This window comes from Trachypithecus francoisi, unplaced genomic scaffold (genome assembly GCF_009764315.1).
Source record: "Trachypithecus francoisi isolate TF-2019V2 unplaced genomic scaffold, Tfra_2.0 Lachesis_group10, whole genome shotgun sequence".
Taxonomy (NCBI): Eukaryota; Metazoa; Chordata; class Mammalia; order Primates; family Cercopithecidae; genus Trachypithecus; species Trachypithecus francoisi.
In genome coordinates, this window is record NW_022681455.1 from 15,504,982 (window position 1) to 15,525,598 (window position 20,617).

General features: G+C 44.0%; 1 protein-coding gene across 3 annotated transcripts in view; it reads left to right on the forward strand.

The window, feature by feature from the left end:
- JARID2 (jumonji and AT-rich interaction domain containing 2) overlaps positions 1-20,617 on the forward strand; it is a 279,574-nt gene that overhangs the window by 123,830 nt on the left and 135,127 nt on the right. For all 3 annotated transcript variants that reach the window (XM_033216291.1, XM_033216294.1, XM_033216295.1), the window contains exon 2: positions 7,772-7,907. In XM_033216291.1, coding sequence (XP_033072182.1) covers positions 7,772-7,907 — 136 coding nt within the window. The remainder of the gene's footprint in view (positions 1-7,771; positions 7,908-20,617) is intronic.

Genomic DNA, 20,617 nt, shown 5'->3' on the forward strand with positions numbered 1-20,617 from the left:
CTTCTTTTTCTTTTTGAAAGTAGCCACCTCCCTCCACCTGTATTGCTCTAGCAAGGTGGCCGGGAATAGGATAGACGCGGGGGGTTGGCAGCTCATCCAATTGCCTTGTCTTAGCATTTCTGTAAATTTTAATAAAGAGGCTGGGTGTTAGGAGATCTTCCTACCTGTGATCCCGATTGCTCCTTTCCTCGCATCTCCCATGCCCCCGTCAATTCGAAGGCGATTTTTGCATTTCAGCATTGGTTTTAGGTACTACAGGTTGTGAAGCGCCTTTGATGTCCTGTGCCCCTGCCCCGTGGAAGCAGGATTGGTTTTTGCAGCACCTTCCGTAACTGCGCCTAGGTTGCCACCTTCTGCCTCTTTATCACCAGGTTGTTATTTAAAACATTGGTGGCGGATCTGAATTCCAACTTTAGAACAGATGTGTGTCACACTTCCAGTCCTGCTATGTCTATGTTATATTTATTTGTTTTATAATATTTATTGTAGTAGCTTTATTTCTGTTTGGTGATATGGTTAAAGAAAAGTCTTTGTGTCATTGTAGGCTTTTTTTGTTTGTTTGTTTTTAATTGATTTGGATCTCCTGGAAGGGGCCTGGTAGAGTTGGTTGACCCATGACCCAGTTTCCACGGGCTGTTTCCCTGTCATTATTACCGGTGCCCTTGATTTGGATAATAAATGACTTGACCACTCTACCTGTGATGCATAAGTGTCTTAGGTAGTTTTCCTGCAAGTGATAGGAAATTAACTATCTTCCATTTTTAAATAGATGTAATTGTCAGAAAATTGATTTTTATTTGATCAGAAATGTGTTTTCCTTTAACCCATGCTTTTTCATCTTTGTTTCCTTCTCCCAAATCAAGATGGCCTGAATTTGAAACCATAATAAAAAACCAAGGTATGAACAAATTGCATAACGATGGTTTGCCAATTCTAGGCCAGTAATAGAAAATTCCTACCCCTACTCCCACTTCTATCCCCACTACTACTAATAGTATTTTTTTCATACATTATTTACATTAAGCCTCTAAAAACCAATAATTTTAATTTTGCTTTTATCTAGGAGTCATTGTGAGTTACATATTTAACATTTCTGGCTACTAATACGTTTCTGAGTTTTGAAATTTTACTTCCTGATCTGGCATCTGCCATGGACTGACTACCAATGCCACATTTCCGTCAAGACACTGGAATTCATCTCTAAGAAATAACTAAAAGTTTCATGATTACTCCCTTTCTCCCATGCCTTTGAATCTAAAGGGAGAAGGTGGCAGTGTGGACCTTATACTGAAGAAAGGCTGAGCAGAGAAATCATGATTATTGAATGCAGGTGGTGCTGAGCTCAATGCCCAGCAGTGAGCCCCCAGGAGAGGTTTGCTGTTAATACATTCATGATGGAGTTTTCAAGTCTTTCCAATCTTTCCAGGTGACTCCAAGTATCAGCCTCTGGGTGGCACCCGTTCTGCGAGCTTTACTGACCTGGATGTCCCTGTTTTATTGCCCTAATGTACTTGAGTCCTCTTGAGATTTTCAGCGCCCATACGTTTGAAGAGTTGGCTATCACTGGAGAACAGCAGCCTATAAAGACTTTTTCTTGGTGGGTGAGCCAACCAACCTTGACAGATTACAAGAACTCTTGGTGTAGCTAGATACTATATCAAAACAATCTAGTTTTTAAAAGTGTGGATCATGTACCTTCTTGTCTTGTAAAGCAGTTCATTAACCTGGTCTGAATACAGCTTGATTATGGACACATAGCTTTCTGTCAGTGGCCGGTACAGGGTTTTAATTTTATGTTTGTTGTTTTTTGTCTTTCAAATAAGTAGAGGAGAGCATCACAGGAAAATAAAATTGTATCACTGGGAGCTGTGCTTTTGGTTGGATTGGGTCCTTCATTTGGTTCTTGTTTCACGATGGTGCAATACTTTTACTTACTTCCTCCCCATCCCCGCAAAGAAACAGTCATCATGGAGGGTATAGTTAACTGCAAGCTCATGAGATCCTGCAGTGTAATGAGACTGTGCATGGAAATAGAATTGTCTTCTTATATGTGTTGGATGTCTTCTGGAGGATTATTCACGTTTGAAGAGAAGTCATTCCAAGTTGAGTAACCAAAGGAGGAGGGTTTGAGGGACAGTGTCACATAAGGAATGATTAAAGGAACTAGCATTACTTAGTGCCATACCCTTTTGGGTGTTTTCCCCTGTGCTCTTTGATCACTGAAGAGGAGTCAGAAGATGATTTCTCAGGGTATATTTTTATAGACACCTGAATTCTGACAGTAATACTGGCCACACGAGATGGACGTTTGAAGCATTCGTCTTGGAGGTTTCATCTTTTCTTTCTGATGGAATATGGGCATAGGAGGGGGTACCATTTTGCAGAGCAGAGCTTCTGAAACTTGAGTGTGTATAGGAATCACCTGGGCATCAATGCAGATTCTGAGCCCCTAGATCTGGATGGGACCCAGGAGTCTACATTTCTAACAGGCTGCGGTTAAGGTACAGGTGGTCTGTGGGCCACAACTTGGAGTTCCAAGGCTGTGGAAGGATATGTTGAATCTCTAGCCTGGACAGTCAGCTGTGGAGAGTTGTTCCGTGGTGTTGTCTGATAAAAGGCATGTGATGCTGTCATGCACTTACTTTCTGAGCTCTGGTATTGTATGTATCTATTACAGAACACGGAGCAGTGAGGGATTCTGTTCTCCTTTTTACCTTTTAGTAAAAAGATTCAGCGTCTAGGTTAGAGAGAAACGTATCCTTCCATATCCTTGCAACACCAGGTTCTGGCCCACAGACCACCTGTATCTTAACCACTTGGCATAATGCTTTTTACTAATTCTAGTAAAAAATATTATAGCATATGCAAGTTTGATTCCTGACCAATTGCTATTTTTGATAAGAAATTCTATTATTTTCAAAAGTGGCAATAATCCTGCAGTTTAAAAGGAGCCATCACTTTTCCTCTAAAGGGCGTATTCCTGTGTCCTCTATATTAAGCTGACAGTAAACCAGAGTGGATGGGGCGCTTGCTTTGGGGGCCATTCCAGAGTGGGCCAAGAAGAGATCTCTCTATTTTTTGTGCTGCGCTGTGAAACCCTGACTGATTTCTCCTGCTGGGGAGCCAAGAGGCCTGAAGTGGTTTACAGAGGGCAAAGGGGATAATTTGGATTTTCAGACAGTGAGGTGCAAATGGGATATTAGTTGACTTGAACATATGATTGGGAATGAATTATTGGATTTAGAGGGTGAGGCAAGAGCATCATGAGAGATTGCTGGAAATATAGGAGAAGGAGTCTGAACAGATGTGGTAAATAGGGTAGGAGAAGAGTAGCTGGAATAATTGGTCAACATTTAGCAAAAGGGAGTGTGACAGAGTTGTTACATATGTAACATGTGGACATCTGCAATGGCACTTTTTCTTGCAGGGAACACTGCAGAGTGGCTGAGGGAGGAGTGTTAGCAGCCACTGTGGAAGAAGGATGTCTCCACTAGGACACCAGCCTCTGCTGAGAATCAGAGGTGTGGCTGAGCCGTTTGGGATTCGTCTCTGTGGGGAGTGTTTTATGAGGATAGCAGTGTGACTTCCGGCACTGGATGTTAGACACTGAGATTAGACACTGGCAGGGCAAGTAGGGGTAAATAAATGTCAGTGGGAACAGTGAGACTGAGCTTCGTTGACTTTCTAATTGATTCCAGAAGTATTTATTCAGCTCTTACTATATCAGGCATGGTTTGGGTGCTGGGATACAGTGGTGAACAAGAGAAATGATTTCCTTGCCCCATGGTTAAATGGCTAATTAAATAAGATAGCTATTGAGAAAGAAAATGGAAAGGAAGCTCTGTATTGGATGTATGAGTTTGCTTGACCTCTGATGATAGAGTTGTATCTGGGCTGGTTTTTTTTTTTTTTTTTTTTTTTTTGAGACTTGCTGGAGTGCCTAGGCTGGAGTGTGCAGTGCCGCTATCTCAGCCCACTGCAAGCTCGGCCTCCCCGGGCTCAAGCCATTCTCCTGCCTCAACCTCCCTAGTAGCTGGAACTATAGGTGCCTGCCACCACGCCCAGCTAATACTTTGTATTTTTGTTTGTTTGTTTTTGTTTTAGTAGGGACGGGGTTTCACCGTGTTAGCCAGGATGGTCTCGATCTCCTGACCTCGTGATCCGTTTGCCTCAGCCTCCCAAAGTGCTGGGATTACAAGCGTGAGCGACCGCGTCTGGCCATATCTGGGCTGTTTTTAAGAGCGTTCAGTACTGGTTGATCCTGAGTGAAGAATGATATAGCCAGAGCAGAGTTAGCATTAAACTGGAAGGCTGTTTCTTCTGGCCTTCCTCTCCTGCATCTTGGATAGGTTGAGTGCAGGCACACCTTTGCTGTCTGCATCTGGGATTCTGCTAGAGGGGTATAAGGTTAGGATGATTCCCCCATGACTCTACAATTGGGAAAGGCAGCGTAATTGGGACTATTTGGAATTATTACTTACTGTTCTATCTCTTGTGAACAGCACAGAGTCAACTCATTTACTAGATTTATGTCTTGCATCAGCATTGAGGGAGCAGGTGACAAGTCTCAACCAGCACTGTAGATTACAAAAGAACGCTTGTGTGTTGTGTGTGTTTTAAGTTTGAATTTTAATGTGTAGCATTTGAAACCCCATAATCTGTGTCATGGATTTGCTTCTCCTGTATTTAAAATACTTTCTAGGTGTAATGAAGCTGCTTGTGTCAGTAACTGAACCTTAAATGCACTTCCTTTGCTGTAGTTTTCATCTCACATGGTTTATGTTTTAATTAGACATTAGTTATAGGGGAATAATCCTCTCAACTGGAGGCTGAAGTCAGGGTGAAGGCACCAGCCTGCACAGGATGCAATAAATCGCCATGGGAGTTTTACATTGAAAGCTATTTGGGGCCTTATAATTTATAAACTGTGTACATGTAGGAAATAATAGTTTATCATCTCACGTCATTGTTTGTTGTGGAGATTCGAACAATAAGAGTAAGAGCCTGATGGTGATGAAGAGAATTCTGTCTGACAGCCTTTATGAATAGACTGAGGCTGTTGAAGAGGTGGATTTCAGCCTAATAAGCATTAACTCCTCCTGCAGTTAACACTATCATTCAGTTGCAGCTAATGTATTAGGAGAGCTTTCTTGCAAACCCAAGGGAGTTGCTGTATAGATTAATTCAGCTACATCATGCTTTTCATGTGTTGTGGTATCAAGTCAGGCGTTTTACTAAGGTTAGTTATTTGGGTTCCTGCATTTTTCTGGTTTTTAATCATTTGATTAGAAGGGTCTCCAGTGACCTACACTCAGTAGCAGGTTAGAAATCGTGTTTCTGTTGTTAGGTTGAGGCAAGGTTTACTGGCTTCTTTTAGTCTTCATGTCCGAACCCTGACCCCTACCCTGGTCTGTGGGTGTCTTGCTGTCTTGGGGAAAACAGTGCCTTCTTCTAGAGGCACTGCCCAGCAATCGGAAATCTCAGCCTGGCAGGCATCTGTGAGTGAAGGATGTCAAGGAGAAGGGTAGGAATCCTAGTTCTCTTAGGCCTTTCTTCCTCTTGCTGTAGAAGATGGATAATTACTCTCATTCTAGGAAATCCTTGAAGCTTAATGAAAGTGCAGCTTAAGTTATTTAGGGCTTAAGAGTCTCTATGTGGCTGGATTTCTAAAACGAAGTTTGTATTTATGCAGAGTATAGGAATGTATGTGCCGGAGGAGAGACCTCAGATCATCTAGACTTCTCATTGAATCCCATGAAAGTTTTCCCTCATCCTTCAGTGTTAGGGAGGAAAAACCAATTCTTTTGTATCAACCGGTAAAACAGCACCAGACTGCCCATGAGATATTCGGCCTTCTCCTTGAACAAAGGGAACCTGAATATCCAAAATACCCAAAATCATGATTTTACCTGGGATATTAATGTTTTCATAATAATAATAATAATTATTATTATTATTATTTTTAGACAGAGTTTTGTTCTGTCTCCCAGGCTGGAGTGCAGTGGCATGATCTCAGCTCAGTGCAACCTCTGCCTCCTGGGTTCAAGCGATTCTCCTGCCTCAGCCTCCCGAGTAGCTGGGACTACAGGTGTGTACCACCACTCCCAGCTAATTTTTGTAGTTTTTTAGTAGAGACAGGGTTTCACCATGTTGACCTGGATGGTCTCAATCTCTTGACCTTGTGCTCCGTCTGCCTTGGCACTCCCAAGGTGCTGGGATTACAGGTGTGAGCCACTGCGCCCGGCTGTTTTTCTTATTGTTCTAAGGCCCAAAGTATCTGTGCTCAAATGCTTCCTTTTCTTTTTTTCTTTTCTTTTCTTTTCTCTTTTCTTTTCTTTTTTCTTTTCCTTTTCTCTTTTCCTTTTCCTTTGTCTTGTCTTTTCCTTTTCCTTTTCCTTTTCTTTTCTTCTTTTTTTTTTTTTTTGAGACTGAGTTTTGCTCTCTTGCCTAGGCTGGAGTGCAGTGGCACGATCTCAGCTCACTGCCACCTTTCTGTCTAGGTTCAAGTAATTCTCCTGCCTCAGCCTCCTAAATAGCTGGGATTACAGGCACGTGCCAACACGCCTGGCTAGTTTTTGTATTTTTAGTAGAGATGGGATTTCACCATGTTAGTCAGGCTAGTCTCGAACTCCTGACCTCGTGATCTGCCCATCTCGGCCCCTAAAAGTGCTGGGATTACAGGCGTGAGTTACTGCGCCCGGCCTGCTTTCATTTCTAAAGTGAACTTTTATAAAATGCTTAAGTCTTTGATGTAGGTGTGTGAATGTAAGTCCTTCTTAGATTAACAGTGTACAGATAGCTACAGAAGAGAACCTCTCAATATCCTTAGCCATGTGAATCATCATCTATTCATAAGAACTGTAAGGACTTAATCTTGCTGGTTCTTTAAACATGTATCTCTTCTCGTTTACCTTGCTTTAGTGACTGTTGTCAACCATGTCTGTCTTTCTACCTCTTGCTCTGCCTCAAGTCCCTGTATAATTTTTTCTTCCCTCTTTACTGCTGTCTTTCTTTATATCTTTATGACTGGAATTGCTGGAATAGTCTCTGGGCTGGCTATTCGTTTTTGGTCATCTCTGCATTCATTCTGTTAATTCTTAAGAACTTGTATTTGATCTGGAGCAACAGACATGAGGTTGCCAGTTTGAAATGAGACCTTCAAGATCTGTCATTAATGTGTACATTGCCTCCTTCTGCAGTAATCTCTCCTTTCATTTGGGATTCTTTTACTTAAGTGGCCAATGCGGATCCAATTCCATGTCTTCTGACTGGACTGTAAATTTCTTGAATGCACGGCACCTATATCTGCTATAGCCTTTGAACTCCCAAGGGAGACAGCAACATTTTTAAGAATTCCACACATCTTTGTATTGCAGTGTATATTCTGGCATTGCTCACTTTGTACAACTCAAGTAAAATGATTCATTATCCTTCTAGCTGTGGGTATAACAACACCTTTTTCTGAACTTTGTCAGAAATATAAAACTGTATTACTAGTTGATGAACATATTTGGGTTTGGGGCGTATAAAGAAGTGAAATAGTTGTGTGTTGCTTTCATTCTTTTTAACAGCCTGTGGATTCACTTTTGTTCGAGGCCTATTCAGAAAGGTCATTGTCCCTTTACCTTAAGGGTGTAATTCTGACCTTCAGAACTGGGTCGTGGTCACACAGGACTTGTTTGGCAGTTCCTTTACAATAAAGTTTATTTTGACTCTGAATATTGGCTTGCTTTCTATTCAGTAACTCGTCTCTTTTCTTATGTTTCTTCAGGATGACAGTGATGGGATTCCGTGGTCAGAAGAACGGGTGGTACGTAAAGTCCTTTATTTGTCTCTGAAGGAGTTCAAGAATGCCCAGAAGAGGCAGCATGGGGAAGGCCTTGCTGGGAGCCTGAAAACTGTGAATGGTGAGTTGACTCTTGGAATATCTCGTTGGAATGTACGATATCTCTGGGCATGGACTTGTTTCTGAACTGGATGTGTTCTGGCAGCTTGTGCTTCCTAGTCTAGGCACCTAAGGGCAGTCTGTGGACTAGGTGAATCCGCACTCCGGACATACTGTTGGGTTTATAGACTTATTTTTATGTTCCGCGTTATATAGTGGACAAAATACCTTAGTCTGTTCTGTAGGTCCTGTCTTGCTGCTTTTTCTATATGTATATGTCTTTCCACACTGGTATGTGAGCAGAACTCTTTGATGATCTTGCTGAAATGTGGAGTCTTTAGTTCTTGTTCCCAGGTTGTATAGGAAATAGCCTAAATCTTTCTATCTACTGCTTTTCCTTGTCTCTGGCTCAACAGCTTTCTCATCCCTTCTTCCTTCCTTGCTGGGCAGGTTCCTGCAGTGGGACAGCTTTGCATACCTCTAGAAATGTGCTTTTTCCTGTATGGTTATCACATGACTCCTTGATGCCTGAAAAGAAACTTGTGCCTATCTGAGTTTGTTCTCATGTCTGTTTTGAACAGGGTTCGTAGGGTACAGATGAAGTCATCCAACAAAAAGTATCTGAGGACAAACATTTGCTTGTAGTTTACTATTTTATTTCAAGGGAATGCAGTGACATTCTGTAACCTTCTTGTGCACTTCTCAGGATTACAGTTAAAGTGAATGAATTGACCATGTTTTGGTTTATGCTTCCTTGGGGGCAGGGAGATGAGAAAGAGCAGGTTCTGTTCTTTTTTGAGAGCTGTGGCTCTGGTCTTAGGAGAGTCATCACATATGGGGTACTTGACAGTTTGTCAGGGTGCAAAAGGACAGGTTCACCATGGCTTCCAGTTTTCCCCCCACCACCTTAGTTGTAAGGTGAGTTGTCTGGCAGCCTCCTGTTGGAACCAGTGCTCACAGGCACTAGTGCACAACAGTACCTGTTTGCTGCTCTGTTTCTGTGGGGCCATGGCAGAATTTCCTGAGATGACCTCTCTGAACTTCACCATTCACCCTAGTTGTGCTGTCTCCTTCCACTGTTGCGTGACTTGAAACAAGAGCCTCTGTCCACCCTCCCGGGTTTTCTTTCTTATGGGTGACTTGCCTTTGGAGGTCAACCATTAAGGCCATAGTGGCTCAGTCATGTGTGCGTCCCTCAACAAATCTCAGCCAATATGTATGGGAAAGGCCTATTTTGAGTATTACCATTTGCAGAAAACAAAGTAAGTTGTGGAATCTGTTGCCATAGCATCCAATTTAGACCCTCCTAGCTGCTTTCCTAAAAGGCACTCTGCCTTGTTATGTGGGTCTTCAGCAGATAGGAACCCTAGCCATTCGTTGCTTGTAATACAGTAAACTGAAAATCTTGTGTCTAGTTGGAGAACATTAGATGTTATATATATATAGTTCGTGTTTTTTGTCATTGACTCACGTTGAATGTAGCTTCTTGCTTGATTGAATGTGGGGGGTTGGGTGTGATGGAGAATATCACTTAATCCTAGAGTTTAGAGTGGAGCATTGGCTGCTCTGCTGTTAGATTGTATGGTTGTGATGCTCTCCCAGTGCTGTTCAGGAGTGGTGCAATGCCCTAGTGTTTCTTGGAATTGCCAACAGTGGAAACAAAAACATCCATATTTTCTTAACTGGGCAACACCAACTTTTAGAACAAGAGGTTAGCCAGATGTCTGGGATTTACTAAAGGTAGAATTTGAGTAAATAACAAAAACTAAAATTTGTCATTCCAGAAGCAGCCAGTGCTGTCAGCCAGTTGGCCACATGTAGGTTTAGCTCTGGCATTGTCGAGGGCTTGATTATACTGGGGAGAAAATCTAAGTTGGCAAAGTTGCCCCCATTGGAATCACTGAAGTCTTTTTATTTATTCTGGCACCACCTTCATAAAGGAAGGTTAGTTTTTGTCATGGTGGCACATGCCTCTAGTCCCAGCTAGTCAAGAGGCTGAGATAGGAGCATCACTTGAACCCAGGAGGTCAAGGCTGCAATGAATTATGTTCACACCACTGTATTCCAGCCTGGGCAACAGAGCAAGACTTTCTCTTACAAAATCATTATTTTGAAGGCAGCTACCATGTTAAACAAAGTGTGCTTTCTTATTTTGGGGTGCTACTCGGAATCACAGGAAACCAGAACTGGTATCATGGGAAGAGCTTCTCTTCTGTAGGTGTTTTGGGAGCATGATCCAGGGAAAGCTCAAACAGTAGGGAGCAACCAAGACTTTTGGGCTGGTGAGGTTGGGAGTAGGGGTGGTTGTAACTGCAAGCTGTGTTGTGCATATATATATATATGGACATGTGTGTCTTTGTGTGTATATGCGTGTATGTATATGCATGCTCTGCTGAAAAATCCCTTTAGTTTGAATGGATACTTTATCTGTAGTCAGCCATCACTCATGTTCTATCCCATAGAAACACTTCCGAAATGTGAAATGAAACCAGAGGATAGGTTAATGGGAGTGGAAGCAGGGTGTATTTGTTTGTTTTCATACTGCTGATAAAGACATACTCGAGATTGGGAAGAAAAAGAGGTTTAATTGGACTTACACTTCCACATGGCAGGGGAGGCCTCAGAATCATGGAGGGAGGTGAAAGGGACCTCTTACATGGCGGCGGCAGAGACTTATTCACTATCACAAGAATAGCACGAGAAAGGCCAGCCGTCATGATTCAATTCCCTCCTCCTGGGTCCCTCCCACAACATGTGGGAATTCTGGAAGATACAATTCAAGTTGAGATTTGGGTGGGGACACAGCCAAACCATATCACAGGGGATGGACTATAATGGTGGTGGTTTTTTTGTGAGACAGAACCTCCCCGTCGCCGCAAGTAGCTGGGATTATAGGCATGCACCACCATGCCTGGGTAATTTTTTTGTATCTTTAGTAGAGATGGGGTTTTATCATGTTGGCCAGGCTAGTCTCGAACTCCTGACCTTGTGATCTGCCTGCTCCGGCCTCCCAAAGTGTTGGGATTACAGGCGTGGGCCACCGTTCCTGAGCCAGGATGGATAAGTCCATGCAAGATGTATGTCCTCTCCTCTCCCTTCCCCTCTCCTTTGTTTTTTTGAGACGGAGTCTCGCTCTGTTGCCAGGCTGGAGTGCAGTGGTGCTATCTCTACTCACTGCAACCTCTGCCTCTGGGTTCAAGTGATTTTCCTGCCCCAGCCTCCCGAGTAGCTGGGGTTACAGACGTGCGCCACCATCCCCAGCTAAATTTTTTTTGTATTTTTAGTAGAGGCGGGGTTTCACTGTGTTGACCAGGAAGGTCTCCATTCCCTTGACCTCGTGATCCACCCACCTCAGCCTCCCATAGTGCTGGGATTACAGGGGTGAGCCACCCTGTCCGACCCTCAATTTTTAATTTTTGTTTTTATTTGGTTAGTTCCCACCCCGTAAGATTGCTTTTCAAATACCAAGATTTGTCCCACTGGTTCGTTCATTTTTAATTGTCACAGAAATTTGTCTGGTGGTAGAGTTTCAGCTTGTGCAGTCCAGAGCCATTGCTAGGAGGTGGCATATGATGCTGTCCAAGCAAGTGTGAGAACATGTGCCTTAACCCCAGAGAGGGGTGGGTGGTGGTGAGAGCTTCTGCCTCTGTGTCCTCTTTCATGCTTTTGAGCTTGGGGACAGTGACGTGCTTCTGAGAGCCCTGGTGCTTCCATCTGTAAACTGAAAGACCCATCTAACTAGGGGGCCTTTATGACTGTTAGATGTAGTAGTGACTTTCAAAGTCAAACAGGTATTTACTTCATAGTAGCAGAATTGGAATTGCAGCTCAAGTCCTGTAAGTTTGAATCTAGTACTTTTTTGCAAGACAGAATGCATGGAAAGTAAATTGGATCTTTGCAACAGGAATATTGAAAAGATGTTTTGTTTTTTCCCGTTTCCAGTTTTAAACAGCATTGTTTCTGGGTCTTTGATTATTGGAAAATATAATTGGATGATTGGAGGCTTTCCTGGGAAAAATCATTTGTTTTTACTATAATATTTAAAAATAACAGCAGAATGGATTTTACAGAATTTTATCTAATTTGAGAATAAAATACACATGACATCTCTTGAATCATTGGCATCCTGGCGTGATGAACAAGCAGCCCTTTGCCCTGAATTTGTGTGAAGGGGGTCGGGTATCTGATGCCTGGGAACAGTGTGTGAACACTGCAGCTTGTATCTGAGCATGTGAGCCCAGCTGCCCTGGTTCTGCAGGTTTGTGAGTAGTAATAACCCAAGCAGACATAAGATAGTGGAGCCCCTCATTTTTCATGTCATAAAATTCATGTTTGCTATCTTGTTTTTGTGGTTTTACAGTGAGAAGGAATGAATTTTTTTTTTGGCCCTACTATTGGTAGGATATGTGAGTTTTGAACAGCCTTAAGAGTTTTCTGTGTAGCAACTGATGCCGTCATTACAGCTTGTTGGTTATTGCTGGGCTTAAGCGTAGGATGGTAAGATTTGCTGATTGTGAGCCTTCTGTCTACTTTCTATTGTAGATAATGCCACTTTTCATGGATGTAATAAATTGACAAAAGCTTTGGAAAGGACTGGCAGAGGCTGAGACCTTGGCCACTCTTTGAGGGCCCTTGGCCTGCTGGGGCTGAAATTAGGAACATTTAAATAATAACATGCTACACAAATAATGAGTACACATAATTACACAGTCAGAGAGGGGAGCTATTAGCTGTATTTGAATTTCATTTGCTTCCTATAAATGTCATCTCAGATCAAGTCCTTTGGCCAGCAAAACACTCTTGATGAGATTTAAGGGACCCTGGATTCATTTCGTTAAATTTACCCCAGGCAGTAGTTGTGATGGCTAACCTACATTGAATTCTCACTACTTGCCAGTTATTGTTCTAGTACTTTAGCTGTATTTTACTCATATAATCTTCAGAACAAGTAATTTTATAGATGAGGAAACTATATACTAAGAGTGGATTAGCAATTTGCCTACACAGCTATTAAGTGGAAGCGTCAGGATATAAGACCAGGCTTTTTAGATCAGAGCTCCCACGCTTTCTGGATTAGAGCTCCCAAGCTTGTAGCCACCCCTTAGATAAGGGGAAGTAATTTTGGATCCTTTCATAAAGATAGCATTCCAAAAATAAGAATTTGTAGGAAGATTTTACTTCTTTAAGTAGCTATTTCTTTGGAAGGAAGTATGTGGAATTTTTATTTTATTTTATTTTATTTTATTGTCGGGGGCTGGGCAGGGGATGGAGTCTTGCTCTCTTGTCCAGGCTGGAGTGTAATAGTGCAATCTCGGCTCACTGCACCCTCGGCCTCCTGGGTTCAAGAGATTCTCCCGCCACAGTCTCCTGAGTAGCTGGGATTACAGGGATGTGCCATCATGCCTGGATAACTTTTGTATTTTAGTAGAGATAAGGTTTTGCCATGTTGGCCAGGCTGGTCTCAAACCACTGACCTTGGGTGATCTGTCCACCTCGGCCTCCCAAAGTGCTGGGATTACAGGCATGAGCCACTGTGCCTGGCCGTCAGTAAGTGGAATTTTTTATTGGGAAAAAGAACCTTGGAAGGCATGGTAAATATTTATTAACCGTGTTTCTGGGCTTTATTTATGATTTGTAATTGAATTGATAGAGAGTATAAAACAATGTAGATGGTGAATTGGTTTACTCCTCTCTTCAGTCAGACACACAGATACATCCATTAGTTTCCATCTCCTCACTTTGAGTTCTGTGTTTTTAATACTATTGTCGTTGGGGCTGACTGGAACTCACTGGAGGAATGGTGCATGGATGTTCTGGCAACATCTGCCAATTTGTAGCCAAGGACTAGTGTTGGAGGCAGAGATGTAGGACATTCTGTAGCCAACACCCCTAGGCCCCCTTCAAGAAATAGAATTTTGAGCTCTTTTCAGAATCTTTTAGTCATTCCCAAAGATTGTTGATGTGTATGGAATGAAATGTGGGCCCAACTATGAATTCATTGTTCACAAAATATTTTCACACAAGTCATAAAAATGTATTTGTGAGTCAAAATAAAAAAAATGTCAGGTCACATGGTCTGATTTATGTAAGTTTATTTATGGGCCATATTTGAAATGAGTGTCCGGGGTATAAAGTGACTTTCCCTCTACGAAGGGGGACACCTGTCCCTTCTGTTTTTGCTGGAGACTTTCAGGTCTAGCTCTTCTAGAGATGGTTATCATTATCATTTATTATTATTATTATTTTCTTCTGAAGACAGTGGCTTGTGGGCCGGGCGCGGTGGCTCACACCTATAATCCCAGCACTTTGGGAGGCTGAGGCGGGCGGAACACGAGGTCAGGAGATCGAGACCATCCTGGCTAACATGGTGAAACCCCGTCTCTACTAAAAGTACAAAAAAAATTTTTTTAGCTGGGCGTGGTGGCAGCCACCTGTAGTCCCAGCTACTCGGGAGGCTGAGGCAGGAGAATAGCATGAACCTGGGAGGCAGAGCTTGCAGCGAGTGCACTCCAGCCTGGGCAACAGATCGAGACTCCGACTCAAAAAGAAAGTGGCGTATGCTTCAGCTTGACCGAAGTGTTGATGTCTGTGTGCTAGTCTCCTCCTCTGCAAGCTGTAGGGAAACCAGCTGCAGCTTCAGTTTTCTCTAACACTCCTGTGTCTTGGCTTCCAGACTTTTTTCTTTCCTTCTCCTCTGTCCCCTGATGTGAGGACACACTCTGTGTGAAAGAAAGCTAGATGAAATGAAGGACTTCAAAGTTGTTGAACTTACTTTCTGTTTACAAAGCAAGCTACGTTTGTTGTGGAAAGGTGCGAAGGCTTGGGCTCTTTGTCTTTCAGCTGCTTTTTTTGATGTAGTGATGTGGGTGGGGCATTTCTCAGATTTTCATTTTGTAAGTGTTGGAGTTTTTGTTATGTGGGAGGCATTGTGGGTATAAAAACTGAGCTCAAGTTGCTTATTTTGGTCGAGTCCTAATACCTTATTTCATCCCTTCTAAGATATCATTGTGTGATGCACCATTATGTTATGTATCAGTAAGCAAGAACAAAACAGTGCTTCCAGTTATGAATGTGGGGCATCTTAATTATGAGATGCATGTTTTAACATGAGAAAAATAGGTGCAACTTAAAAATCTGTGAAGCAGGATGAAATACTGTAGGATAAATGCTTTAACAACCAAATGGGGCCGGGTGCCATGGCTCACGCCTGTAATCCTAGCACTTTGGGAGGCCGAGGTGGGCGGATCATGAGCCTGGCCGACATAGTGAAACCCCATCTCCACTAAAAATACAAAAATTAGCCAGGCATGGTGGCGCATGCCTGTAGTCCCAGCTACTCAGGAGGCTGAAGCAGGAGAATTGCTGGAACCCAGGAGGCGGAGGTTGTGGTGAGCCAAGATTGGGCCACTGCACTCCAGCCTGGGCAGCAGAGTGTGAGACTTTCTCTCTCAAAAACAAGAAATCCAGAACAGGTGTATGGGTGAGTGCAGGAGGCTAGCAGGGAGGCAGATGATGTCAGAGGCATAGTTCTAAGATACAGGAAAAGTTTCATACCCATGAGCCTTGCAAAGGGGCCTTGAAAGATGCGAGAGTTTTCTGAGCAAGAGCTTGGGGTGGGCAGGGGTCAGTAAATATTTGACTGGACTATTTGGTGTCATAATCTAGTGGGACAAATGGCTGCAATGGTTGGTTTCTGTGGCCAAGTCACTTGTACTGGTCTGACGACAAAGGAGTGGTGTGCAAAATTAAGGACTACTAGAGCAGGAAGAGCCTTTTTAGAGGCATATAGGTCAGACTCATCATTTTACAGATGAGGAATTTTGAGCCTTGATGAGAAGCTTAACTGGAAGGAATGGATCATGCTGAAGCCTGATTGGAACCAGAAATCCAATTTAAGTGACAGTGAGGCGCCACGCTTCCTAGTAGGCATGGCTGCTTGCACGCATTTCCTGGAGCGTTAAGAATGGAGGTGCCTGAGGAGGTTAATGTGCTCCTCTTTCGGGTCACTTTGTGCTTGACACCCCCTGCCCCTCTCCTTCTCGCAGCCCGCCTCCTTTGTCAGTTCTGTGAGCTGGGCTCTGTTTCCCTGATTACATCATCATTCCCATCAAATCCTGGACGGCTTTAGGAGGGACACAGCACTCAGGTAGTGTTACCTGGTAGTGGAGTCTGTCTGTGTAGGGCTCTAGGGTGGAGGAGGTGGTGTGTGTAGGGAGACAGAAGGCAGGGAGAGCAGTCTGAGCTCGAGTTGGGCCTATTTGCTACAACCTATTTGCTTGTGTCAGCTTTTATAGAAGTTCAGTTTCAAAGAAGTGAGGAAGGCAAATGGATGGAAATTTGTTGTAGTGTAGAATTTTTTTTTTTTTCTTCCTTGGAAACAGGGTCTTGCCTGTTGCCCAGGCTGGCCTCAAATCCCTGGGCTTAAATAGTCTTCCCACCTCACCTTCTGAGACACTGGGACTACTTCATGTATCATCATGCCCAACTTGGGATTTTTTTTTTTTTTTTAACCTAAAGTTCCTTCTTTAAGAGTCTCTCTAGTTTCTTTGTGGATAAAATTAATCACCCCGCTTCATGACATCACACTGGAAATTATCCCTCCTTTCTTCATCATTTACCTCTCTTTACTGGTTCATTCCCACCATTGTAGAAACATGTTCTTATTTTTCCCATAATAAAGTAAAGCCTCCCTTGTTCTTGCATCTCCTGCCTGCTCTATCCTCCTCTTAGTTTATAGCAAAATCCCCCATAAGAAAATGTCTAAAGCGTTTGTCTCCATGCCCTTCTATTTATATTCATATTAATATCTTCCAGCCTTCCTTTGCTATTCACCTTTGAACCCCTCACGTTGGGCCACTTATCAAGGTCAGTAATGATTGCCCAAGCCACATTTCCATTATTCTGGGCTGTAATTGCCCATTCAGCGGCATTTACCATGATTGAACATCTCGTGAACACCACCTGCCTGCTTGACTGCTGCATTTTGATTTTATTATTTTATTATTTTATTTTTTGAGATGGAGTTTTGCTCTTGTTGTCTAGGCTGGAGTGCAATGGCATGACCTTGGCTCACTGCACCCTCCGTCTCTCAGATTCAAGCGATTCTCCTGCTTCAGTGTCCTAAGTAGCTGGGATTGCAGGCATGCACCACGACGCCCGGCTAATTTTGTATTTTTAGTAGAGATGGAGTTTCTCCATGTTGGTCAGGCTGGTCTCGAACTCCTGACCTCAGGTGATCTGGTCGCCTTGGCCTCCCAAAGTGCTGGGATTATAGGCACCACGCCCGACCTATTTTTTTTTTTTTTTTAGTTTTTTTTATTTTAGAGATAGGATTTCCTTTTGTGGTCCAGGCCTGAGCGCACTGGCTCCACCATAGCTCATTGCAGCCTCAGCTCTCAGTCTCATGCTTTAGCCCCCTGAGTAGCTTGGACCACAGGTGGCTAATTTTTAAATTACTTGTAGAGATGGGGTCTCCCTGTGTTGCCCACGGTGATCTTGAACCCTGGGCTTAGTTGATCCTCCCAAAGTCCTGAGATTATAGCTCACTGTGCCTGGCCCACTTTGATTTTTTTTTTTTTTTTTTTTTTTTGATAGGTCGCATGAAGTTAAGATGTCCCAAAGCCAACTATCTGTGAGGTCTCTCATCTGCTTCTGTTCTCTGCTTGCCCCTTCTTCCCTTTTTCAGTAAGTGGCAGTTACTTGGTTCTAGTTGCGGTGGCCAAAACCTTGGAGTCATCTGTTACTTGTTTTTTCAGAGTTTTGCATTTAGCTTTGGCTAACCTGTTCTACTATTTATTTATTTAGAGACGGCGTCTTGCTCTGTTGCCTAGGCTGGAGTGCAGTGGGGGCTATCACAGCTCACTGCAGCCTTGGCTCCTTCCCCCTTTAATATGCCCTTCCCCCGAACTCAAGTTGCTGGGACTACAGGCGTGTGCCATAATGTCCACCAAATAGACATTGTGTTGCCTAGGCTGGTCTCGAACGCCTGGGCTTAAGTGATCCTCTTCCCTGCCTTGGCCTCCCGAAGTGTTAGAATTACAGGTGTGAGCCACTGCACCAGTCCTTAGTTAACCTGTTTGAAACTCACAGGACCTTTTGATTCTGAACTTGCGCTACTGCTTCTGTTCCACGTTGTCATACTTTCTAGCTTAGGTTATGTTGCAGCCTCCCTGTGCTCTGTCAGCTTCTGCCTTTGTATTCCTCCAGGCAGCAGCCAACATAAACCTTTAAAAATGTAAATGAGGCTGTGCTATGCTCTGTTCTGATTCTGGCATATCTGCCTATCCTCTTAATGTGAAAGCTAAATGTCCTCATGGCTGGCCGCTTGATGGGGCCCTCATATCACTCTCTTCTCATTCTCTCTCTGTCCGTCTCTCTGCCTCAGCCACTCCAGTCTTCCTGGTATTTTAAATACACAAAGCATACTCTGTTTAGCTCTTGCTGATCCTTCTGTTGAGAATTCTCTCCCTTCCGGTATCTATGTGACTTCATCTCTCTGTACGTTTCAGGTTCCCCTTTAAGTGCCCCCATACCCCGGAATGTTCCTTGAAAATCATAGTAAAAAGGGTACCTGCCTCTGTTACTCCTTAGCACTTTACCTTATGATGTCTGTCTGTACAGCGTTTCTCACTGCCTGACATTGTAGTACTGTGAGGGAGGGGTGTGTGCATGTGTTTATTCCTGTCTAGCCACATTCGATTGTAAGCTGTTCGAGAGGAAAACTTATTTTATTTGTATCGACTGCTGGTCTGTTCCCTGTGCCTGGGATCTCTGAAGTCTGTGTTGTGTGAATGAGCGTGCAGACGGCTCAGTGGCCCACCTGCATGCCACCCACGTCTCTACTGTCCCCTTTCCAGCACGTCTTGTTGCCATGCTGTGGATGTGCCACACTCTGTTCAAGGGACTGAGAGTCTGCCAACTGGGACTCCAGATTTCATTTTAGAAATGCTCACACTGTGACACCCTAGGCTCCCAGATGTCAGCTTATCTTATTTTCCCCATTGCCAGAGGGAAATGTGCATTCATAATTGTGTGATATTGTGTCCAGAATTGGTGGGTTCTTCGTCGCACTCTTAAAGATGATGTGTGGAGTTTGTTCCTTCAGATGTTCAGATGTGTCCGGAGTTTATTCCTTCTGGTGGGTTCGTGGTCTCGCTGACTTCAGGAGTGAAGTGGCAGACCTTCACAGTGAGTGTTACAGCTCTTAAAGGTGGCACGTCTGGAGTTGCTCTTAAAGGTGGCACATCAGGAGTCGTTTGTTCCTCCTGGTGGATTCGTGGTCTTGCTGGCTTCAGGAGTGAAGACCTTCGCATTGAGTATTACAGTTCTTAAAGGTGGCACGTCTGGAGTTGTTCATTCCTCCCGCTGGATTCGTGGTTTTGCTGGCTTCAGGAGTGAAGCTGCAGACCTTTGCAGTGAGTGTTACAGCTCATAAAGGCAGTGCAGACCCAAAGAGTGAGCAGCAGCAAGATTTATTGCAAAGAGCGAAAGAACAAAGCTTCCACAGCATGGAAGGGGACTCGACCTGGTTGCCACTGCTGGCTCAGGTGGCCTGCTCTTAGTCCCTTATTTGGCCCCTCCCACATCCTGCTGATTGGTCCATTTTACAGAGAGCTGATTGGGCTGTTTTGGCAGAGTGCTGATTGGTGCGTTTACAATCCTTTAGCTAGACACAGAGTGCTGATTGGTGTGTTTACAATCCTTTAGACAGAAAAGTTCTTCAAGTCCCCACCCGATTAGCTAGACACAGAGCGCTGATGGTTGCATTTACAAACCTTTAGCTAGACACAGAGTGCTGATTGGTGCGTTTACAATCGTTTAGCTAGACAGAAAAGTTCTCCAAGTCCCCACCCGTCCCAGAAGCCCAGCTGGCTTCAACTCTCTCACTGGCACTCGCTGCAGGACTTTGCGGCACCTAGCCTGGGCACTCTGGCAACCAGAGGGAGCTGGCCCGTGCTCAGCAGGAACCCGGGCTGGCCAGTGAGCGCCAGGCACAGCCCCGGCTCCCGTCGCGCCTGTCTCCTCACAGTTCCCCGTGAGCAGAGGAAGTGAGCAGAGGGAGTCAGCTCCGGCCTCAGCCAGCCCCAGAGAGGGGCCCTCATAGCACATCGGCGGGCTGAAAGGCTCTTCGGTGGCCAAAGCAGAGGCCAAGGCCGAGGAGGTACCCATAGTGAGCGAGGCCTGCTAGCACTTCTCGGTATGTCTCACTATCATAGAGATTTTTGGAATAGGATCAGCCTTGTATCCTTTCTTTCTGAACCACATTCGTTGCATCCCTAATTAAGTACAAGGTATGTTGCTTGGTAGTTTAAATTAGAATTGGGCTTTTAAGAAAAAGTTTAAAAAAAAAATTGTGTCTCAACTCTCAATTGATTTTTGTACTTTTACTAATATTTTTGGGTTAATTTAATGGGCCTCAGGTGTTAAGCAACTTGTACAAGGCCACGTAGCAGAGAAGTGGTCAAATCAGGGTTTGAACCCAGGACTTTTGACTCCATATATCTATCTCTCCCTCTCCCTCCCCCTTCTTCTCCCTCTCCCCTCCTCATTCTCTCCTTCTCCCCTCCCCCTTCTTCTCTCCTCCCCTCCCCCTTCTTCTCCCCCTTCTTCTCCCCTCCCCCTTCTTCTCCCCCTTCTTCTCCTCTCCTTCTCCCCGTCTCCCTCTCTCTATTTCTGTGTGTGTGTGGGTGTGTGTGTATGTGTGTGTGTTTAAACTGAGGAAAGCCTGTGAAA